General features: G+C 45.9%; 2 protein-coding genes across 2 annotated transcripts in view; one reads left to right on the top strand and one right to left on the bottom strand.

The window, feature by feature from the left end:
• terb1 (telomere repeat binding bouquet formation protein 1) overlaps nt 1–1,535 on the top strand; it is a 235,388-nt gene extending 233,853 nt beyond the window's left edge. The window contains exon 23 of the mRNA XM_070898307.1: nt 4–1,535. Within this exon, the coding sequence (XP_070754408.1) occupies nt 4–24 (21 nt within the window). The 3' untranslated portion in view covers nt 25–1,535. The remainder of the gene's footprint in view (nt 1–3) is intronic.
• Nucleotides 1,536–11,764: 10,229 nt separating this feature from the next.
• Nucleotides 11,765–21,288, bottom strand: LOC139278997 (serine-rich adhesin for platelets). Its single transcript, XM_070898299.1, has 2 exons — nt 21,238–21,288; nt 11,765–14,350 (listed from the first exon to the last, which is right to left on the bottom strand). Exon 2 carries the CDS (start codon nt 14,340–14,342, stop codon nt 12,294–12,296), a length of 2,049 nt encoding a protein of 682 aa, XP_070754400.1. The 5' UTR covers nt 14,343–14,350; nt 21,238–21,288; the 3' UTR covers nt 11,765–12,293.
• Nucleotides 21,289–22,159: the final 871 nt, after the last annotated feature.

The following is a 22,159-nucleotide window of genomic DNA, read 5'->3' as shown; positions in this document are numbered from 1 at the left end:
CAGAAAAGAAACTCCACAGACTAAAGACCTAGAAGGCCAAGACTGCTTGATGGAATTGTGGTGACATCAATTGCACCAATTCAGATGCATGTTCTCAGTTGGTGCATTACTGTATGTAACTGCAAGGAACCAATCTCTGAGATTTTGCTGCTGCACATAGTGTAAAAGGCTAAAGAAACCTCACGACCATATTGTATTATATGCGCATGTTCTAAACCGAATCTAGATTGCAGTACGGATGTTACGGTTGACCTCAGCATTCCTGGCTAAAATGTTTCAGTTTCCCCTCCCGCTTACTATTCAGTGACTGGTGTTGGAAAATGCATTAAGCATCTGGCAAGAACTGAATCAGGCTTGGTTAGGACCCCATCAGCATTCACTGTCCAGACTCGCACAAGAATAATCTTTGGGTGAGGTACCAAAGTATTGCTAGGGGAGTACATCCCCAGGAAGAGTCAAGCCTGTGGGGGTTAATTGGCATGATACAATGGAATGGGATGCACCATATATTTATTCTAAATCTGTTAGGGTTACAGTATTCAAGCAGTAGTTTTAGAGCACTGATTAACACACTTATGTACTGCTCATGAGTCTAATTTTGTCAGTCATAGTTCGTAAGGGTTTAAAATGACATGGAGTAATGGTATGTGCATTAACCACACTGCTAACCATAATTTTCAGGGGAATGACAACTGCTTGGAAATTGAGTGCTACGTCAAATATTTCTGCTTTGGACCAGTGGCATGGAGCTTGCTGAGGCCTCATGCCACTAGCGAGGTGGTTATCAGAAAATCCTCATGTGGTGATGTCCAAACTTCAGTGTGGGCCATATACAGCCGAAGCCATGCCAATCCAACTGTTGAAGCCCAGATAACTTAACATTCAAACATGGCAAACAAAAACCATATTAAGGGTCTGCAGGGTTGGAAGGGGTTTGGGTTTGTTCTTAGTACCGTTGCTTCAGAGTAGCAAGATTTGTTACTATCAGCATCCTAGAAACAATGATTTAAATCTGATAGGTAGCCCTCCCATGACCCGTTTTATATGTGCCTAAGCAGGCCAAAAAAAGTTAGAAAACTTGGCTACCACTGTTTTGAAGTGTCATCTGAATCCCTCAATTAGGAATCCCTTTTTATCCATTTATTATTTCTACTTCTTTATACATAGGTTTGTCAATCTATTCGCCTTGTATTGAATTTAGATAACATGCAGCATTCTTCAAGGCTTCCACCACCGTTGAATGGTGGAACGAATGAACCATTAGCAAATGCCAGTGACCACTGTTAATTTTACACTTACTTGCCACCTTCTCCTTGGGGATGCACAGTTGTAAATGCACTGGAGTATCATAGCTTTTTCACACTTTCCCCTCCCTGAATTGAATTATCCTTCCTTCCACTGTGTGCCTCGAACCTAGCCGAGTTCAGAAACTCACCATGTGGGGAGCTGTCGAAACATAGTAACAGCACCTCACTAATTCTTGCATTACAATGTATTAAAAACAGAATAAATCCATTGCAAAACTCAGTGCCTAACATTTCTCAAGTGCAAGTATCATTTTAGCACCGAGTACTGAACGTATGTTTGTCTTTCACATTCTGCAGTTGAACTGCAAAAAAAAACTATTTTCTAAAAGTCTCAAATGCATTATTAGTCCTCCTGCTTTAGTCAGCTGTAAATGGTTTCTAAGGAAATGTGATTAGGGAAGTACTGCAAGATTGCTATTAATAGAGAGCAACAATAGAATACAGCTGTACGAGCCGAGATGGGACTTTATCATCTTCATCTCAACCTCCTACTGTTATATTCTGTGTATACATATACACACATTGCTGAAGTTATTCTGCAACTGTTTTTTCTAAATAGTGGGACAAGCTATGACAGATTGTGCCTTTTTGCTTGCATGCCACCTAATTAGACCAGTCATTGGAACTAAAGTTGCTGGCTAATACCAAGGAATACCATTGTGCATATAACAAGTTGTGTCAGCTTGAGCTCTATAGATAGCACTCTTGCCTCTGGGGACAGAAGGTTGTGGATTTGAGCCCCACAATAGGATTGAGCACATAAGATGGCACTTTCAGTGGCTGCCTAAATTATCAGAGTTGAGATAAGACATTGAACTTTTCATCCCTCAACCAACACCATTCCAACATTCAGTGAGCAATGAGAGGAATGCTGCATGTGGGACTTTTCTGTGTGCAAAATGGGGGTCGCATTTACCTTCTTCACAACAAGCAGGGCTCAAAATAATTCATTGTATGGCAAGCACTGGAGACATTTCTGAGAGCAGTGATCATCATCATCATAGGCAGTCCCTCGAAATCGAGGAAGACTTGCTTCCACTCTTAAAATGAGTTCTTAGGTGGCTGAACAGTCCAATACGAGAACCACAGTCTCGGTCACAGGACAGACAGTCGTTGAGGGAAGGGGTGGTTAGGACCCAAACGATGTCTCCGCAAGATCCTACAAATCCCCTGGGAGGACAGACGCACCAACATTAGCGTCCTCAGACACGAGACTCCCAAAGCAAGCGCAGCGATAAGGTGCTGTAGGAATGTGTCTTAAACTGGGGCTCCTCCATCATCTGTTGTGTGCCAATTAAATATTTATCCAGCACTTTGAGATGGCTGCTGTTTATGCTCTATGTTTCTGAACCATATAGAAGGACGGGTATTACTACTGCCCTGTAAGGAAGGGGTAGGTGAGGCGGCTGCCACATGCTCTTTCCGCTTGGTTTCTGCATGCTCTCCGCGACGAGACTCGAGGTACTCATCACCCTCTCGGATGCTCTTCCTCCACTTAAGGCGGTCTTGGGCCAGGAATTCCCAGGTGCCAGTGAGGATGTTGCATTTTATCAGGGAGGCTTTGAGGGTGTCCTTAAAACATTTCCTCTGCCCACCTGAGGTTCACTTGCCATGGACTTGTTCCAAGTAGAGCGCTTGCTTAGTGAGTCTCGTGTCAGGCATGCGGACGATGTGGCCCGCTCAACGGAGCTGGTCGTGTGGTCAGTGCTTCGATGCTGGGGATGTTGGCCTGATCGAGAACACTGACATTGGTGCGTCTATCCTCCCAGTGGATTTGCAGGATCTTGCGGAGGCAGCACTGGTGGTACTTCTCCAGCACTTTGAGGTGTCTACTGTATAAGGTCCATGTCTCTTGAGCCATATAGGAGGGCGGGTATCACTACTGCCCTGTAGACCATAAGCTTGGTGCTAGATTTGAGGTCCTGGTCGTCAAACACTCTCTTCCTCAGGCGACCGAAGGCTGCGCTGGCGCACTGGTGGCGGTGTTGGACCTCGTCATCGATGTATAGTATAGTATTAGGCAGTCCCTCGTATCGAGGATGACCTGCTTCTACACCAAAAAAGGATGAGTTCCCAGGTGTTTCAAATGAGGAATCCCAGCCTCCGAAAGATCCTGCAAATCCATTGGGTGGATGGATGCACCATCAGTGTTCTCGCTCAGGCCAACATCCCCAGCATTGAAACACTGACCATGCTCAACCAGCTCCGCTGGGTGGGCCACATCGTCCGCATGCCCGACACGAGACTCCTTAAGCAAGCGCTCTACTCGTAACTCCTACACGGCAAGCGAGCCCCAGGTGGGCAAAGGAAGCCTCTTTGATAACGTGCAACATCCCCACTGACACCTGGGAGTCCCTGGCACAAGACCGCCCTAAATGGAGGAAGAGCATCTGGGAGGGCATTGAGCACCTCGAGTCTCGTTGCCGAGAGCTTGCAGAAAACAAGCGCAGGCAGCGGAAGGAGTGTGCGGCAAACCACCCACCCTTTCCTTCAACGACTATCTGTGACAGAGACCGTAATTCCCGTATTGGACTGTACAGCCTGGAGGCGGCGGAGTGGAACCAAACTACAGAACCAGTGGGAAGCTGTTTAACCTACACCACCTCCAGGCCAGGTCCAAGATCACCCCAACCTCTGTCATTGAGCTGCAGTATGCGGACGATGCCTGGGTCTGTGCACATTCAGAGGCTGAACTCCAGGATATAGTCAAGGTATTCACTAAGGCATATGAAAGCATGGGCCTTACGCTTAACATCTGTAAGACAAAGGTCCTTCATCAGCTTGTCATCACTACACAGCACTGCCCTCAGATGAATACGTGGCTTGAGCAATGGTGCAGCAGGGAGGGATTCAAATTCCTGGGGCATTGGAACCGGTTCTGGGGGAGGTGGGACCAGTACAATCCGGACGGTCTGCACCTGAGCAGAATCGGAACCAATGTCCTCGGGGGAGTGTTTGCTAGTGCTGTTGGGGAGGAGTTAAACTAATATGGCAGGAGGATGGGAACCAATGCAGGGAGATAGAGGGAAACAAAAAGGAGGCAAAAACAAAAGACAGAAAGGAGATGAGGAAAAGTGGAGGGCAGAGAAACCCAAGGCAAAGAACAAAAAGGGCCATTGTACAGCAAAATTCTAAAAGGACAGAGGGTGTTAAAAAAACAAGCCTGAAGGCTTTGTGTCTTAATGCAAGGAGTATCCGCAATAAGGTGGATGAATTAACTGTGCAAATAGATGTTAACAAATATGATGTGATTGGGATTACGGAGACGTGGCTCCAGGATGAGCAGGGCTGGGAACTCAACATCCAGGGGTATTCAACATTCAGGAAGGATAGAATAAAAGGAAAAGGAGGTGGGGTAGCATTGCTGGTTAAGGAGGAGATTAAGGCAATAGTTAGGAAGGACATTAGCTTGGATGATGTGGAATCTATATGGGTAGAGCTGCAGAACACCAAAGGGCAAAAAACATTAGTGGGAGTTGTGTACAGACCTCCAAACAGTAGTAGTGATGTTGGGGAGGGCATCAAACAGGAAATTAGGGGTGCGTGCAATAAAGGTGCAGCAGTTATAATGGGTGACTTTAATATGCACATAGATTGGGCTAACCAAACAGGAAGCAATACGGTAGAGGAGGATTTTCTGGAGTGCATAAGGGATGGTTTTTTAGACCAATATGTCGAGGAACCAACTAGGGGGGAGGCCATCTTAGACTGGGTGTTATGTAATGAGAGAGGATTAATTAGCAATCTCGTTGTGCGAGGCCCCTTACGGAAGAGTGACCATAATATGGTGGAATTCTGCATTGGGATGGAGAATGAAACAGTTAATTCAGAGACCATGGTCCAGAACTTAAAGAAGGCTAACTTTGAAGGTATGAGGCGTGAATTGGCTGGGATGGATTGGCGAATGATACTTAAGGGGTTGACTGTGGATGGGCAATGGCAGACATTTAGAGACCGCATGGATGAACTACAACAATTGTACATTCCTGTCTGGCATAGAAATAAAAAAGGGAAGGTGGCTCAACCGTGGCTATCAAGGGAAATCAGGGATAGTATTAAAGCCAAGGAAGTGGCATACAAATTGGCCAGAAATAGCAGCGAACCTGGGGACTGGGAGAAATTTAGAACTCAGCAGAGGAGGACAAAGGGTTTGATTAGGGCAGGAAAAATGGAGTATGAGAAGAAGCTTGCAGGGAACATTAAGACGGATTGCAAAAGTTTCTATAGATATGTAAAGAGAAAAAGGTTAGTAAAGACAAACGTAGGTCCCCTGCAGTCAGAATCAGGGGAAGTCATAACGGGGAACAAAGAAATGGCGGACCAATTGAACAAGTACTTTGGTTCGGTATTCACGAAGGAGGACACGAACAACCTTCCGGTTATAAAAGGGGTCGGGGGGTCTAGTAAGGAGGAGGAACTGAGGGAAATCCTTATTAGCCGGGAAATTGTGTTGGGGAAATTGATGGGATTGAAGGCCGATAAATCCCCAGGGCCTGATGGACTGCATCCCAGAGTACTTAAGGAGGTGGCCTTGGAAATAGTGGATGCGTTGACAGTCATTTTCCAACATTCCATTGACTCTGGATCAGTTCCTATGGAGTGGAGGGTAGCCAATGTAACCCCACTTTTTAAAAAAGGAGGGAGAGAGAAAACAGGGAATTATAGACCAGTCAGCCTGACATCGGTAGTGGGTAAAATGATGGAATCAATTATTAAGGATGTCATAGCAGTGCATTTGGAAAGAGGTGACATGATAGGTCCAAGTCAGCATGGATTTGTGAAAGGGAAATCATGCTTGACAAATCTTCTGGAATTTTTTGAGGATGTTTCCAGTAGAGTGGATAAGGGAGAACCAGTTGATGTGGTATATTTGGACTTTCAGAAGGCGTTCGACAAGGTCCCACACAAGAGATTGATGTGCAAAGTTAGAGCACATGGGATTGGGGGTAGTGTACTGACATGGATTGAGAACTGGTTGTCAGACAGGAAGCAAAGAGTAGGAGTAAATGGGTACTTTTCAGAATGGCAGGCAGTGACTAGTGGGGTACCGCAAGGTTCTTGTGCTGGGGCCCCAGCTGTTTACACTGTACATTAATGATTTAGATGAGGGGATTAAATGTAGTATCTCCAAATTTGCGGATGACACTAAGTTGGGTGGCAGTGTGAGCTGCGAGGAGGATGCTGTGAGGCTGCAGAGCGACTTGGATAGGTTAGGTGAGTGGGCAAATGCATGGCAGATGAAGTATAATGTGGATAAGTGTGAGGTTATCCACTTTGGTGGTAAAAACAGAGAGACAGACTATTATCTGAATGGTGACAGATTAGGAAAAGGGGAGGTGCAAAGAGACCTGGGTGTCATGGTACATCAGTCATTGAAGGTTGGCATGCAGGTGCAGCAGGCGGTTAAGAAAGCAAATGGCATGTTGGCCTTCATAGCAAGGGGATTTGAGTACAGGGGCAGGGAGGTGTTGCTACAGTTGTACAGGGCATTGGTGAGGCCACACCTGGAGTATTGTGTACAGTTTTGGTCTCCTAACCTGAGGAAGGACATTCTTGCTATTGAGGGAGTGCAGCGAAGGTTCACCAGACTGATTCCCAGGATGGCGGGACTGACCTATCAAGAAAGACTGGATCAACTGGGCTTGTATTCACTAGAGTTCAGAAGAATGAGAGGGGACCTCATAGAAACATTTAAAATTCTGACAGGGTTAGACAGGTTAGATTCAGGAAGAATGTTCCCAATGTTGGGGAAGTCCAGAACCAGAGGTCACAGTCTAAGGATAAGGGGTAGGCCATTTAGGACCGAGATGCGGAGGAACTTCTTCACCCAGAGAGTGGTGAACCTGTGGAATTCTCTACCACAGAAAGTTGTTGAGGCCAATTCACTAAATATATTCAAAAAGGAGTTAGATGAGGTCCTTACTACTAGGGGGATCAAGGGGTATGGCGAGAAAGCAGGAATGGGGTACTGAAGTTGAATGTTCAGCCATGAACTCATTGAATGGCGGTACAGGCTAGAAGGGCCGAATGGCCTACTCCTGCACCTATTTTCTAATCATTAAGATCCACGGCGCAGCCCTGGGCAACGTGGACCATTTCCCATATCTCGGGAGCCTCTTATCAACAAAGGCAGACATTGATGCGGAGATTCAACATCGCCTCCAGTGCGCCAGTGCAGCCTTCGGCCGCCTGCGGAAACGAGTGTTTGAAGACCAGGCCCTCAAATCGACCAGTAAACTCATGGTCTCCAGGGCTGTAGTAATACCCGCCCTCCTGTATGGGTCGGAGGCATGGACGATGTACAGAAGGCACCTCAAGTCGCTGGAGATATATCACCAACGATGTCTGCACAAGATCCTGCAAATCCCCTGGGAGGACAGGCGCACCAACACCAGTGTCCCCAACCAGGCTAACATCCCCAGTATTGAAGCACTGACCACATTCGAGCAGCTTTGCTGGGCAGGCCACATAGTTTGCATGGCAGATACGAGACTCCCTAAGCAAATGCTTTATGTGGAGCTCCTTCATGGTAAACGAGCCAAAGGAGGACAGCGGAAACGTTATAAGGACACTCTCAAAGCCTCCCTGGTAAAGTGCGACATCACCACTGACACCTGGGAGACCCTGGCCGCAGACTGCCCGAGGTGGAGAAAGTCATCCGGGAGGGCATCGAGTTCTTTGAGTCTCGATGCAAGGAGCATGAAGAGGCCAGGCGCATGCAGCGGAAGGAGCGCACAGCAAACCAGCCCCACTGACCCCTTCTCCCGACGAATGTATGTCCCACCTGTAACAGAGTAGCAGACTGTTCAGAATAAAAGAACTCACTTTGTGTGTGGAAGCAAGTCCTCCTCGATTGTGAGGGACTGCCTATGATAACATTTATATAACCTTTAATGTAGAAAATGGGTGTGTGACACGTCAAAGAGCCGGTAATTTTCCCAATGTCATACTCAACATTCCTCCCTGAACCAATATAAAAGCAGTCATTAGATTACTCATTACAGTGCCATGTGTGGGGTGTTGCTGCCCAACAGGCAGTGTTCCAAAAAGCAATTACATAGAACTTTACAGCACAGAAACAGGTCATTTAGTCCAACAGGTTTATGCTCCACACAAGCCTCCTCCCACCTGAACATATCCTATTCCTTTCTTCCTCATAATCTAGATTCCCCGTAAATGCATCTATGTTATTCACCTTAACTACTCACTGTGGTACGTGCATGGTTACCACTCAGTAAGAAGTTTCTCCAGAATTCACTATTGACTTTATTCGTGACTACATGATATTTATGGCCCCCCCACCCAAATTTTGGTCTCCCTCAGCAATGGAAACATCTCTATGTCTACCCTGTTGAGCCCCTTCATCATTTTAAAAGACCTCTATCCAGGTCACAGTTTTTCTAGAAGAGCCCCACCTTGTTCAGACTTTCCTGCTAGGTATAACCTTTCAGTTCTAGTTTCATCCTTGCAAATGCCTCTTGCACCTTCTATATTTATTTATTTCTGTAATATGGAGAACTGAGCACAATACTCCTAAGTATGGTCTAACACTTGGTTGCAAAGAACATTTTAGAATGAAGTGCTGTATAACAAGTATTTCTTGGTGGAGCAGAACATTATCTACATTCTATCGAGAAAAAATATTGGATAGGGATATACTGCAAGTTTAGATGAGTGGATGAAGTCTCGCCCACTATAATTATCTTGTATAAAATTTTTATTTCCCAATAAACCACTGGCCAAGCAAATGTAGAAATCCTTTTGCAGGAAATGACAACAGGACACAAGTGGGCGGTTTCTCAGACTGTGGTAATGTTGTTCATGTGCCACGAAGGCACTTAGCATACTCAATGCAGAGTGTACTATTCAAATAGACCCAACTATCACAAACTAATGCAGGTGTTGATGCAGTTGGACAGGTCAGATCAGATCCATATAATTCAATGTGGTCAAGTATGATGTTTAAATCTACTATGTAACAGTGGAGCATGTTTATTCTCTTCCCTCCCCAACTTGTGTATTTAGACACTATGGAGTCAATTCTGATCATCTTTTCCAAATGCTTGTTTTGTCAAAGTATACTGATGTTTCTGCAAACCTTTAGAAATTCACATTTGACATTTTTTCCTCCATACAAATTTTAAATAAGTGGCTTAAAAAAAAATTGAAACAAGTGAGGGCTGCTACTACACAGGAATCAGAAGGCCAAGGGCATATTAACAGCACAAGGGTCATCAGGAAGAGAGAGGAGAGAGAGAGAGAGAGAGAGAGAGAGAGAGAAAGAAGTGGACATGTTACATGGTACAGATGGGATGTATGAGATCACCAAGGGAAGCAAGGGTAGAAATATTCCAATGCCCCTTACATATATGGTTTGCAAATGTTAAATCCCTGTTCAAAAAAAAAAAATAAACCTGGCAAATTATAGGCCAGCGGTGAGGAAGCTTAAAATAATCCAGGAGAAACTTGGTCAAGAAAGGACTAAAAAAAAGCCAGCACTGATTTGTTAAGGGCAAATCATGTTTAACAAACTTGGATTTGAGTTTTTGGATGAGGCAAGAGGGAGGGCAGTTGATTGTGTGGATTTTCAAAAAACTTGATGAAATACCACCTATCAAGCAGAATAGTAGCAGCATGGATACAACTGGCTAAGGGATAGAAAACAGTTTGTGAATGGCTGTTTCAGATTAGAGGGAAGTATACAGTAGCATTCCAAGATTCATTACTAGGACCACTGCTGTTTGATATACATTACTGACTTACTTGGGAGTACAGGGCACAATTTCAACATTTGCAGATGACAACTTGGAAGTGTAATGAACAATGAGGATGATGGGATAGACTTCAGGAAGACAGGTGGAATGTGTGGATGCATGGCAGCTGAAAATCCAACAGACATTTGATACATGAGTGAGGAAAGACCACACTAAAGTGTTACAATGTTAAAGGTGGTGCAAGAACAGAGACCTGAGGGTCCACTTGGACAAAACAGGTTAAGTAGTTAAAGCATATGGGATCCTGGGTTTTATAAATATAGGCAGAGTTAAAAAAAAAAAACAGGAAGTTATGCTGTAGTTAAGTTAAACCTGTATAAAATTAGTTTTGCCCCAGCTGGAGTATTGTCCAATTCAGGGCACCACAGCATGGAGTAGGACTGACTGGTTTGCTCTGGAGAGCTGGCAGACTCAATGGGCCCCAATGGCCTCCTGAGTGTAAGTGTATTCCTAGTGGACTCCACAATTCATGTGCCATAGACCCAACAACTGGTAACAGCATTGAAGACCAGACAATGTATTGCCTCAATATGCTCTTGATGGACTGGTTTGTGCAGTTTAAAATGTTGTAGTCTTACAAGTGCATAAATGGCTGTTCACAGCCATTACCACATCAGAATCAGCAACACAAGCTAATGGAAACAGATTTAAATCTTAATTTAAACCCCAGGCTCTGCAGTTTGCACCTGTATAGCTCAAAAGGAAAAGATCAGACCTTGGGCAGGCCTTTTGTACAATAAATCCATTGATAAACATAATTCAATTGTTCACTGCACTGATTCCTTCCTCTTCACCACCCCTCCCCCTCAAAGTTGATTAGCAAGAGTTGTTCCTCTTCCTCCATACCAAGCACAAGTCAGCAGCATAAAGCTCCCTCCCATCTGCTGGAACCATAGGGAAGCTTTGTGCACTGCCAAAAGAGAGGACATTGGTCCAGTACATATTCAATAGCAAATGCAGTCATTCTGCAGTGAATCATCAAAAATCCCATCCTTGGTTGCAGCAACAGATCAGTACCCACATACAAGAGCTTTGTACAGTTCAAAGACAGATTTGTCCATGAAACCTCTGCTGCTCAGTTCCCAATTTTGGCTGAGTGGGGGCAGATCAATTCTGGCCTGGAGTTGCAACTTTCAAAACAAAGTAAGATTCTAGCATTGCAGCCATTGCCAGTAGAAGGCAATAAATCTCAATTTTATGCTATTCATCCACAGCTCACCCCATTTACCATTTTATTTCCCCCTTCTCCAGCAAGCACCAGCTCACACCAAGGCACAGTTCCAGATACTAGCAACCATTTGGTAACCAAGGCAAACTGGCAATTCCTGCAAATGATAGTGAGTCACAAGGCCACTCAACAGATGGGACCCCATCCTCCTCTGCATCAGTGTCTCTGGATAGGAGCAAGAACCCTGGCCTAAGGTTTAAATTCTGTCTCCCTTCCCCCCCCCCCCCCACCACACAAATGCAATTTCATCAACCCATTGCTGCTGCATTCCAGATCAGCTAATTTAGTACAGGCCTTGGTTGGTATAGTGTACCACATGAGGCAATGCATGAAAGTGAAATGGGCAATCCTTACCTTTGGTTTGAGGAGATGGCTAGTACCAATCTGTTTGTTAGCCAGTGCAACACTTCTACCGCCAGGCTTAACTTTTTATATAAACAAGAAAGAAACTGGGACAAGTATGACAGATTTTATTAAGTTGTCAAAGCATCCAAATACTGTTTTTAAAACCCTCATTATCCAATTAGTTATAACTGACCTCAAAAATCAAACCAGGTTATGTGAATTGGAGACTATCTTGACTACTTCAAAGTTGCAATTTAACTATCTTTAAATGATTGTAGAGTTCAGTGTTCTGAACAAATTTTAGATTTACATGCCTTAAGTGTAGTACTAACATTTGACATCTTGCATACCAAATACTATTGGCATAAGGCTGGGTCTCAATTCGATCTTCCAATGGATTTTTGGCATCTGTAGCAAGTAAAAATCATCAAATGGAAGATTGTGGAACCAGTCAATTCATTCATATACTGCAAGTTGAGTCATTGTCCTACTTGCAGCACAGTTAAGCTCAGTCTTATATACTCCAGTCAAACCTAGGTGCTAGCTGGTTTGAATAAAATCCAAATTCCATCAAATCTTCCACACATGCTGTTTTGGTTCATCCTTAAACTTGCATTCAGGAACTTTTCTGCTTCCGACTCATTCAGCATTCACATCTTGTTGTCCTGAATTTACAGTTGTGTTATCCAATGAGACACACCCAGATTCCTCCAGAGGTTGATTTGTCTTCACTTGTTCAATGGTTTTACATTCTATTGGACCACTCTTCAGTTCTTCAGAAGTATCAGCTTGAAGATTCTCTTCAGCTATTGTAGCTTCACTTCGGCCATTCGCTTGAGTTTTGCTTGTGGATTTACTTCGGCCTCTCACTTCATCTACAGAGGTCCCATTTGCAACTGAAGTCTCGGAAATGTTGTCCTCAGTTTTGCTAGTAGATTCACTCTGGTTTTTTTCACCATCTACAAATACCCCATTCTCAGTTTTTGTAGAACAAGTTTCCTCAGTTTTTATAACTTCTGTTGGACTTGGTCCTTCAATACTGGGAGAACTTCTAGATTCAGGCACAGGATCCTCCAAAGTTTCATCCAGTTTTACCATTTCTTGATCTGAAGATACTGGTGTTTCAAACACCATTTCAACTAAAGAAGTGGATGGTTTCTCAGCAAGCACTTCATTCAGTGGCTGTGGATCAGAGATAGCATCAGGAACAATGCTTTCTTCAGGAAGAGTTTGATCATCTGTAGATCCCTTAGAGGGTAACTCAGTACAGATCACCATTTTCTCTTCCTGTAAAGCTTCAGTATACACAGTTAGTTTAATATCTGGTATTAGTTCAGAACTGGTCTTGAGTAGGGATATTTCTTCTATGCTATCTTGATTAATCATGTCCACAGTTTGTTCATACCTGGTTTCAGTCACTTCCTTTTCTGAATTTGGACCAACAGTCTCTGGAGCAGATTCTGCTGCCAAGGGACCATTTGATTTTGCTTGGACTACATCCGTCACACCTTTTGGTGCACTACAAGAGTCTTCCTTTGAAGTGTCTACAGATAAATTTCCAGATCCCTCCAGCAACTGGCTGAGAGCTTCAGATAATTCAACCTTATGGTTCTCTTGAATATCAGATTTCTCTATTGAATGTTCAGTTTTTACATCAGCCACTATTTGGCCAGTGGGATGTAGAGATTCACTCACTACTTTTTCCTCACCTTCATCCAGAGTGTCTGGTCCAACTGTAACTTTCTCTAGATTGTCTGCACAACTTGCCATTTCATTCTTCAATACAACATCAATAGGTGTTTCTTCAGCCAATTTTGGTATCTCCACTTCCTCAGGGGGTATGCATTTTACTCTAGATTCAGACCGGATCTCCTGGATGGAGCTTTCAATTTTCTCTTTCTCTCTACAATCCACCTTAACTTTTTCCTCGCTTGCAATTGACTCAGGCACAGACATTTCATCATGGAATTTCTCCAAAGAAATTTTCTCAAGAACTTCACCAGATTCTACTTTAATATCTTCCAGGTTCACACAAGAGGTTTCTTCCAATTGTTGACCATCTTCCACAAGTTTTGTTGCAGCATGGTCACCCAAACTGGATTCCTCCATTGAAGGGCCTTTGGAGGCTTCAGTCACATTGTCTAAAGCTGGTTTCTCTTGGGTTTCTCCATTGGAGCTGCGGACTGGAGTCACACCGGTTTGAGTTTCACATTCACTCGGCACCGGCACATCTAGAACTTCAGCACTGGAGTCAATGCCCGGAGTAGAGTTGAATTGCACTTCAGCTTCTGTTACTAGACAGTGTTCTGCCTGGTCAGGAACTGGTCTTGTTGCTTCTACCAAATTTGTAGAGGTTGCACTCTCTTGTACATTAGAACTGTGTGCAAGATCAGCAGAGACACTCACTGCTGGTGCATCAGCAGTTGCTTTTTCTTCAGTTTTCACATCAGCCACTGCCAAGTCAGTTTGCTTTTCTGCAGGCGTTTCACTGGCTATTTTGGGGGCCTCAGTTTCTGGTTTCTCTTCAGGAAGCTCACCTGTTATCTTGAACTGTTCTTTTGCAGCATCTTGATTTTCAGGCTCATCTGGTTTCACCTCAGGATTGTCAGTGGACTCTGCAGTAGTTTTACTCTCCTTTGGGTCATTCACATTATAGCCTTTCTTCTTCCTGCTCAGCTTGCCACCCATGCTGTCAACTGCAAGTTGAAAGATTTGAGATTGTTAAGTAGCACTGAATGGACAAGGTTTAAACAAAAAATACAAACCATTATACACAAGGCATGTTTTCTTGGTAAACCAAGGTGGATTAGAATGTTTACCAAACACTTGAAACTCAAAAGTTGACCCATCAACATAACAGTATTGGTTTGGAGAGAATAAACAGTACAAAATTCTACAGTAGTAATTCACTGTATCCAAGTTACCTACAGTAGAGTATTAGGTGGCAAACCCCCCCCCCCTTTAGCAATCCTTTAGGCTACAGATGGAATGAGGGAAATGTATTGCCCCTAGGTATCCCAGCATCTTCACACCATCTGCTCTACAAGTTACTAGGATCAAATTTACAACACATGTGGCACAACAGGCGTGCCAAAATACTACAAGCCCCCACCCACACATGCATTTCAGATCAATCATTGAGTCCATGGTCATGCTGACATTTTCTGATTGATGAGTGCATCAAGCAACTCATTGCATTAAAAAAAAGATACTGCAACCAAACAAGTCAAAACTGATGGCACAGCATTAACTGTCTGCTCCAGCCTTTGAGCAAGACCTCTGGGTTGTGGTCTGGCAGTAGGCTGTTGCATCAGTTCCTACACAGTTTGGATAGCTTAAAATTGCTTCAAGTTCCTGTTGTACAAAGCATGGCTGGCTTTATTCAATGCCTTTTTTGAGGGGAGAAAATTAATATTTACTCCATTCCAGATATGGTTCCACAGGTGGAAAGCACCTTGTTAACTCACCAAATGCTGCCTCTTCACAAAAGCCTCAATAGCTAGCTTAATTCATTCTGGGGGCAGAGGGGGAGGGGAAGAAAGAAGGAAAATTATATATTTATTTTATTAGGTCAGCAAAGTTCAATCCACCCTCTCCCATAAACCACTTCCAGCAGGATTGCAATTGAGGAATATAACAGCATTCCATACAGACAAGGTGCCAGGGAAATTCTGGTTTATAGGACAATTAATTGAACCATGGGAAGAAGGGGTGGCTAGAAGAAACAATTCAAGTCATAATTTGAACTAGATCACAGACTAGATACATATTTTGAAATTAATTTTAACTAGGCGTAAGAACCAGAGTTGGTGGAAATCTGATGGAGAAGTGAATTAATTGGTGGCTGGAAGATCTTGACAGAACAAAAGGATTGACGTAATCCAGTTAAAGCAAATAGCTTCCAAAAACATGCAGCTGTATCAAAGTGGCCATTAGCAATTGATTACTTCAGTCGGCTGAGCATCAAATCTCTCCCCCTCCCCAGGGAGGAGAGCACTTCAATCTCAAGCACCCCAGCTGGCAATGAGCTTTTAACTGGCACCAGGATCAACAGCCAGGATGAGATAGGACCTTAAACCCTGCATATAGTAAAAGCAACAAATGGACTTGAATAAAATCAAACCCAGTTTCCAGCATGTACCTAACATAGCAAGTTCTGAGAATTCAGTTGGAGTGTAAAGAGAGGCCAAGTTTGAGAGAGGAGCCTCTTTTCTGAAAGGGAACACCCCCCCCCAATATTGATTTTAAGCTTGGGTTAAGATTTCACGGAATCAATACAAGGTTTATTGATCTACAAGAGGTTTATCCAGACAGTCATCTAAATAGTCTTGCATTTTTGCATTATATACCCTGTATTAATTGTGCTTCTAATTAAAGTGGACCTGGATGTTGAGATGCAGAGATCAGAACCCTTGCCAATGTATTTCAGTAAACTGGTATTATGACCTCATTAGTAGCTGACTGAATATGCAACAGACAAACCAACTGCTGAATGTGTTTACAGTAGAGCCTTCATTTTCAAAAATGTAAATCTCCTGCACAACCCGATTTCTGAAACATGGCTGCTCACTTGCATGTCAAAACATTACCAGAGACAGATTTCACCAGCTGTTGGCTTTAGACTGGCAAGCTGAACAGAGGCAGCCAAATACAAAGCCACAATTGAAAGCTCCTGGCCACATCTGTCCAGAGGGAATTACAACACATCCTGAGCCATGCCCTTCCAAGCTTGACAAGACAGATGTGTCAAATCAATACTCGGTCAGGAATTGACCAAGAAAGCATGATTCATTGATCTGTGTCAAATACATTGGCTTCAGCTCCTTTGTCACACACACCTGGATTTGCAAGATGGTACATGCTTCTGACTGGTGCCAGACAAATGTAAATTTTAATCCACTTGAAAAAAAAACTCAGCAGTCAGCACCCAACTATCACCCTGCATGTATTGTCAGTTGCAGCAACAGCAACTTGAATAGAGAGCATCCTGGAGGTGTTTCAGAAAGCAAGTCTGTCACTTGTTTAAGATTACATAGATGCACAAATACTTCTCATTTTCATGTGAAATAACCCCCCCACCATTCTCTAGGGTTGGGAGCAAACTGCACACAGCTTCCTCCATTAGTGGTGTTGGCAAGTAGCCACTCAATTAATCTTAAGGGGATGGCATGGCATTGTTGGTTGGCTATCAGCTCTAGGATGGAGATTAAAAGATTTCACTCAACAGTCTTTTCCCTGCCAAGTGCCAGTTTGGTTTAGTTGGAAATCTTTCCAGAGTCAGACATTTGTGGGTTTGAGCCCCACTATGGACAAGCACAGAGCCAAAGCCAAACCTTCAATGCAGTACTGGGAGAGTCCTGCATCGTCAGAGGGACCTTTTTTTTTGAGAAAAAATGGTTGAGACATTAAATCAAGGTCTTGTGAACAAAGATCCCAGGGTATTATTTAGGTGCTCACCTGGTGTCTTGGGATGAACATTTCTCCTTACTAACACCCAAAAACCCAACTTGTGGCATACAAGATCCCATAACCAGCAACACATTTGCCTACTCGAATAGCTGTCTTTAGTGACCCATTGGTTGCAAAGGACGTGAAAATTATTGCTTTATCTAACTGACCTACAATGATCCCCAAAAAAGACTGATGCCAGTTTTCAAACCCATTATTGACAATTGGCCTGAAATTGGGCCTCAGCACTCATGTCAACAGTTTAGGCAAGCTTCCAGCATTGGTCATGCCTCCAGAGGCAGCTCACCTGGCTGGGAGCAGCCCCAAGACACATCCTGGGGCAAGAGACAATGGCAACAGGCAGGAGGCTCATTCCAGGTCAGCAGCTGTCCCTGGGCACAGTGCAGAGCTCCAATTGGCTCCACACTAAACAAAAGGAGTCAGTATAGTGGGCATTTTCTCTGGCTCTGGTGCAGAAGCTGAATGCAAACTTTGTGGAAAATTCTCTTCTCGTAATCACCATTTCCCCTCAAGCAAGTCAGTCAATCCTGTCCACTCCTGCTTTAGCATAAACAGGGCAACAAAAGGTTTAATTGTTTAATAAGTAAGCCAATGATGGCTCAATTGGTGAGCATATTATAGAATGGTTACAGCATGGAAGTCAGCCATTCGCCCCATCGAGCCAATGCCAATTCTCAGCTAGTCCCACCCCACTCGCCTGCCTTTTCCCTGTAGCTCTGCAATTTTTTGGCTATTCAAGCCATAGACAGGAAGGTGCTAAATTCTATTACTGGGCCTCAAATGAATCTTCAAAGTGGTATTTGGGGGGTTGCACTGGACTCCGATCCCCCTTTCCCCCTCCCCCCATATAGTTCAATATCTTGTCTACACCATCTAGGTAGATGGTCACTTCAAGACAAGGTCTGGGAAAAACAGTCAACATTGCAGGAGAAGGGAGCACTTATGAATTTCAGGATATTCAGAAAGTATATAGAGATGAGTTATTTGAAAATGTGTTTCAAGTTTAAAGCCCACTTCAACTAAGGATTAGGTTCTTGGGACAGCCCCATTTGCAGAAGCATCACTGGTCAGATAAAAAAGAGGTGGTTCATAGACCAATGTAAAGTTGTTTCTTCCCCCTCCCATAAATAGAGCAATAATTGGAAAACACCTCATACCCATCAATCTGTCTCGATAGAAGGACAACAGCAGGGAAGGTCCTGCCTTGGAATGATGGGATTATTTAGTTTGGACAGTATTTACAGCACAAACATTCAGCTCCAGGGTCCACAGGAGCCTCCTCCGAACCTCAATCTCACCCCATCAGCATATCCAATTCCTTTCTCCCACATGTTTATCCAACCTCCCCTTAAATGCATCAATACTATTCACCTCAACCACTCCCTGTGGCAGTTCTACATTCTCGCCACTCTGGTAAGGACATTTCTCCTGAATTCCCGATTGGATTTATGGTGATCATTGATGGCCACTAGTTTGGGACTCTCCACAATGTCTCCTCTATCAAACCCTTTAATCTTAGACCTCTACCAGGTCACACCCTCTCCCCTTCCTTTAGAAGAGCCCCATCTGTGCTGATAGGTGTCTCGGTCCAGATCACAAGGAGACAGAAAATAGGTGCAGGAGTAGGCCATTCATGGCTGATCATGCCTTCAGTACCCCTTTCCTGCTTTCTCTCTATACCCCTTGATCCCCTTAACCGCAAGGGCCATATCTAACTCCCTCTTGAATATATCCAATGAACTGGCAACAACTCTGCCCCATTGCCCCATCCGCTGCTCCTGTTTCCACACAACTAGCGAAAGGGCAACTCCGGAGACACCCGGGCTGCTTTGAGATTCGACTGGTCAGCCAGAAGCTGTCTGCAGCCCTGAAATGGGCAACATTGCTCAGCTCTCGCATGCAAAGACTAATCCGCTTCAAGGTGGAGCGGTGGCAGTTTTCTGCACACCCAACTCCTCCACAGACACAAGCAGCATCGCAGCCCAGCACCAACACAATGAAAAGTCAAACCCTTCAGTCCGCAAAGCGGCTGTTGGAACCACAACACGGATCGGGTTATTAAAACCTTGGGTCTCTCGCTCAAAGACCAGATGCAGTTTCACCGCAAATCGCGGACACGGACCAAGGGGCCGCTGCAATCGGAGAGACTGACCTGCAGACACCCATCTCCTACCCTCCATTGCAGCTTCACTCCAGGATCAGAGACAGCCCGGTCCCGGGCCACTCACCCGGGGAAATGCTCACTGTCCGGGGTGGCAATGGACAAGCCAATCCCAGGAGTGCAGAGGCCGAGCTCTGCGGCCCGGCTGCATTCAATTCCAGTTTAAATTACAAATTTATAAACCAATTATAAACTGTGACAGACCCGCGTTTGCTGTGAGAGCTGTCCAGAGTATCACAAATAAACTGGGAATAACCGACCCGGGTGGGGAGAGAGGAGCCCCCCACCACCACACACACACAGTGGGGGGGGGGGGATCACTCCCCTCCCTCACCCAGAGGGGGAACACCCCACCCCTCGAACAGGGTCACTCCCAGATCAAGAGCAGTCAGTCACTTCCCTTTCGGGGTCGGCTCACCCTTTCCTCCCCGGATTAACAGGACCTCCCCCACCTACCTTCCTGCAGATTAAGAGGGGTGACTGGGGGTATGTGAGGGGTGCATTGGGGGTAACGGGGGGGAAACGATGCCGTTCAAGTCAGTCCCAGCACCGACCGCCGCAAACCGCAGGGAGGCAGCGACCCCCCCCTCCCGTGGATTGTGGGGGGGGGCTATTGCCGGAGTTGGGAAATCCCAGTCAATGGGAAACCATTCCCTTCTCCCAATTGTTGGGAACAATTTAACCGGTGGCGAGATTCCCGAATGTGGATAAAATGTTCCGAGCCTCCGGGAACTGATGGGATTTCTCCAGCGGGATACCCAGGGGTTGTGGGGCTGGGTCTCAGTGGTCGCTCTCCCCCCCCCCCCCCGGCAGGAACCACAGACCCGGGGGGAGAGAGTGTACCTGAACCCCCCCACCCCCCGGTCTCTCCCTTACCCCCCCCACCCCCCCGAGCCCGCAGGGTGAGGTCCCGGGTCCGGGGGGGTTGTACAGGGACCCTTCTCTCGCCCCTTCCCCGCAGACCCCGGGGGGTGGGGTCGGCTCCCGGGGTAAGTCCCGCGGCTCCGGGCAACAGTCCCCGGGGTTTGAGCCCCGCCCCAGGAGCCGCGGATCGGATTCCCCCCCAAACACTGACCGTCAGAGGGTCAAACCGAGACAGAGACACACAGACAGAGAGATAGACACAGACAGACAGAGGCAGCGACAGAGAGAGACACAAACAGAGAGAGAGACAAAGACACACACAAACAGACAGAGAGATAGACAGACAGAGACACACAGAGGGAGATAGACAGACAGAGACACACAGACGAGAGAGATAGACAGAGACACACACAGAGAGATAGACACACAGAGACACACACAGACAGAGAGATAGACACAGACAGAGACACAGACAGACAGAGACCAAACCAAGCAACAGAGAAAGTCAGTATTTTAACTACAAGATTTAAATTGAATTGAACAGTTTCGAATCTCATTGACGGGACATTTCTTCAAACCTTCCCAGTGAGTGGTGTTTGGGGGGGGGGGGAAGGGAAGGGGGGTTCTGGAAGGTTCGGTGCCGCAAAATCCATTAAACAGACCGACTGCGGGCTATTCGGCCATAGAAGCCTTACTCTGGTCAGCGGGAAATCTCACGGTTGGGGGGGGGGGGGGGGGCTCCTGCTAAACGGGACAGGGTGGGGAAAGAGCAAACTTATCTTTTTTTAAAAAAAAGGAGACAGGTCAGCAGCTCCTGATAAACGGGACACAGGAGGGGAAAGCGGCGCATTAACAGGACAGAAACTCCTGCTAAAGGGGCCGGAGATTCCCGCGGCTCCTGTAACCGACTGCAGTGGGCAGGGAAGGGGAAGGGGAAGGGGCCGAGCACATGGAGAACAAAGAAACAGAAATAAATCCTCCCCCCCCTCCCAGAGCCCAAACCCCCCGGCACCAGCTCACCGCCCGGGGCTGGAGCATAAAGCCCTCCGGCTCCCGAGCCCGACAATAACCCTGAGCCCCCAGACCTACCGCTCGGTCCCTGGCAGCAGCACAATGACCTGCTCCACTCGCCGAGGCGGCTCTGCAGCGACTGAGAACTGGGGCGGGACATCGGGAGGATCTGAACCCCCTCCTCAGCCCCTCCCTCTATTTATTCCATCCCCAATCATTCTCCCTCAATCCGCACCCTCTCCCCAGTTGGTCATTTCTCCCTCCTCAAAACACCAAAACTCCTCACTCACCTTTATTCTACATTAAAAGATGATTTCTTAAAAGGTTGTGTGTGTAGAATCACTGTCCCGGTGCCTCCTGCTTTGTCCACGCCGCCAGACAGCCCGCCCACTTTTCAATTCAATTCCAGCCACACATTTTTCCTTCCTATCTTTCTGAGGCTCCCTCAGGTGGACATTAAAGATCCCACGGCCACTATTTCAAACAAGAGCTGGGTCCTCCCCCCGTGTCCTGGGGGCAATATTTAAACCTCAATCAATATCACTCAAAGATGAGATGATCTGCTCATTCTCACATTGCTGTGTGTGGGAGCTTGCTGTGTGTAAATTGGCTGCCGCGTTCCCCACATTACAACAGTGACTACACTCCAAAAGTACTTCATTCAGGACACCGGGGAGGACTCCCTACTCTTCTTCGAAATAGTGCCACCGGATCTTTCACATGAACCTGAGAGAGCAGGTGGGACCTCAGTTTAATGTCTCATCCGAAAGGCAGCACCTCCGACAGTGCGGCGCTCCCTCAGTACTGCTCCTCCGACAGTGCGGTGCTTCCTCAGTACTGCCCCTCCAACAGTGCGGTACTCCCTCAGTACTGCCCCTCCGACAGTGCGGTGCTCCCTCAGTACTGCCCCTCCGACAGTGCTGCACTCCCTCAGTACTGCCCCTCCGACAGTGCGGTGCTCCCTCAGTACTGCCCCTCCGACAGTGCAGCACTCCCTCAG

Source organism: Pristiophorus japonicus, chromosome 13, assembly GCF_044704955.1.
Source record: "Pristiophorus japonicus isolate sPriJap1 chromosome 13, sPriJap1.hap1, whole genome shotgun sequence".
In the NCBI taxonomy this organism is placed as follows: Eukaryota; Metazoa; Chordata; class Chondrichthyes; family Pristiophoridae; genus Pristiophorus; species Pristiophorus japonicus.
This window is presented reverse-complemented; position numbering and strand designations above follow the sequence as displayed.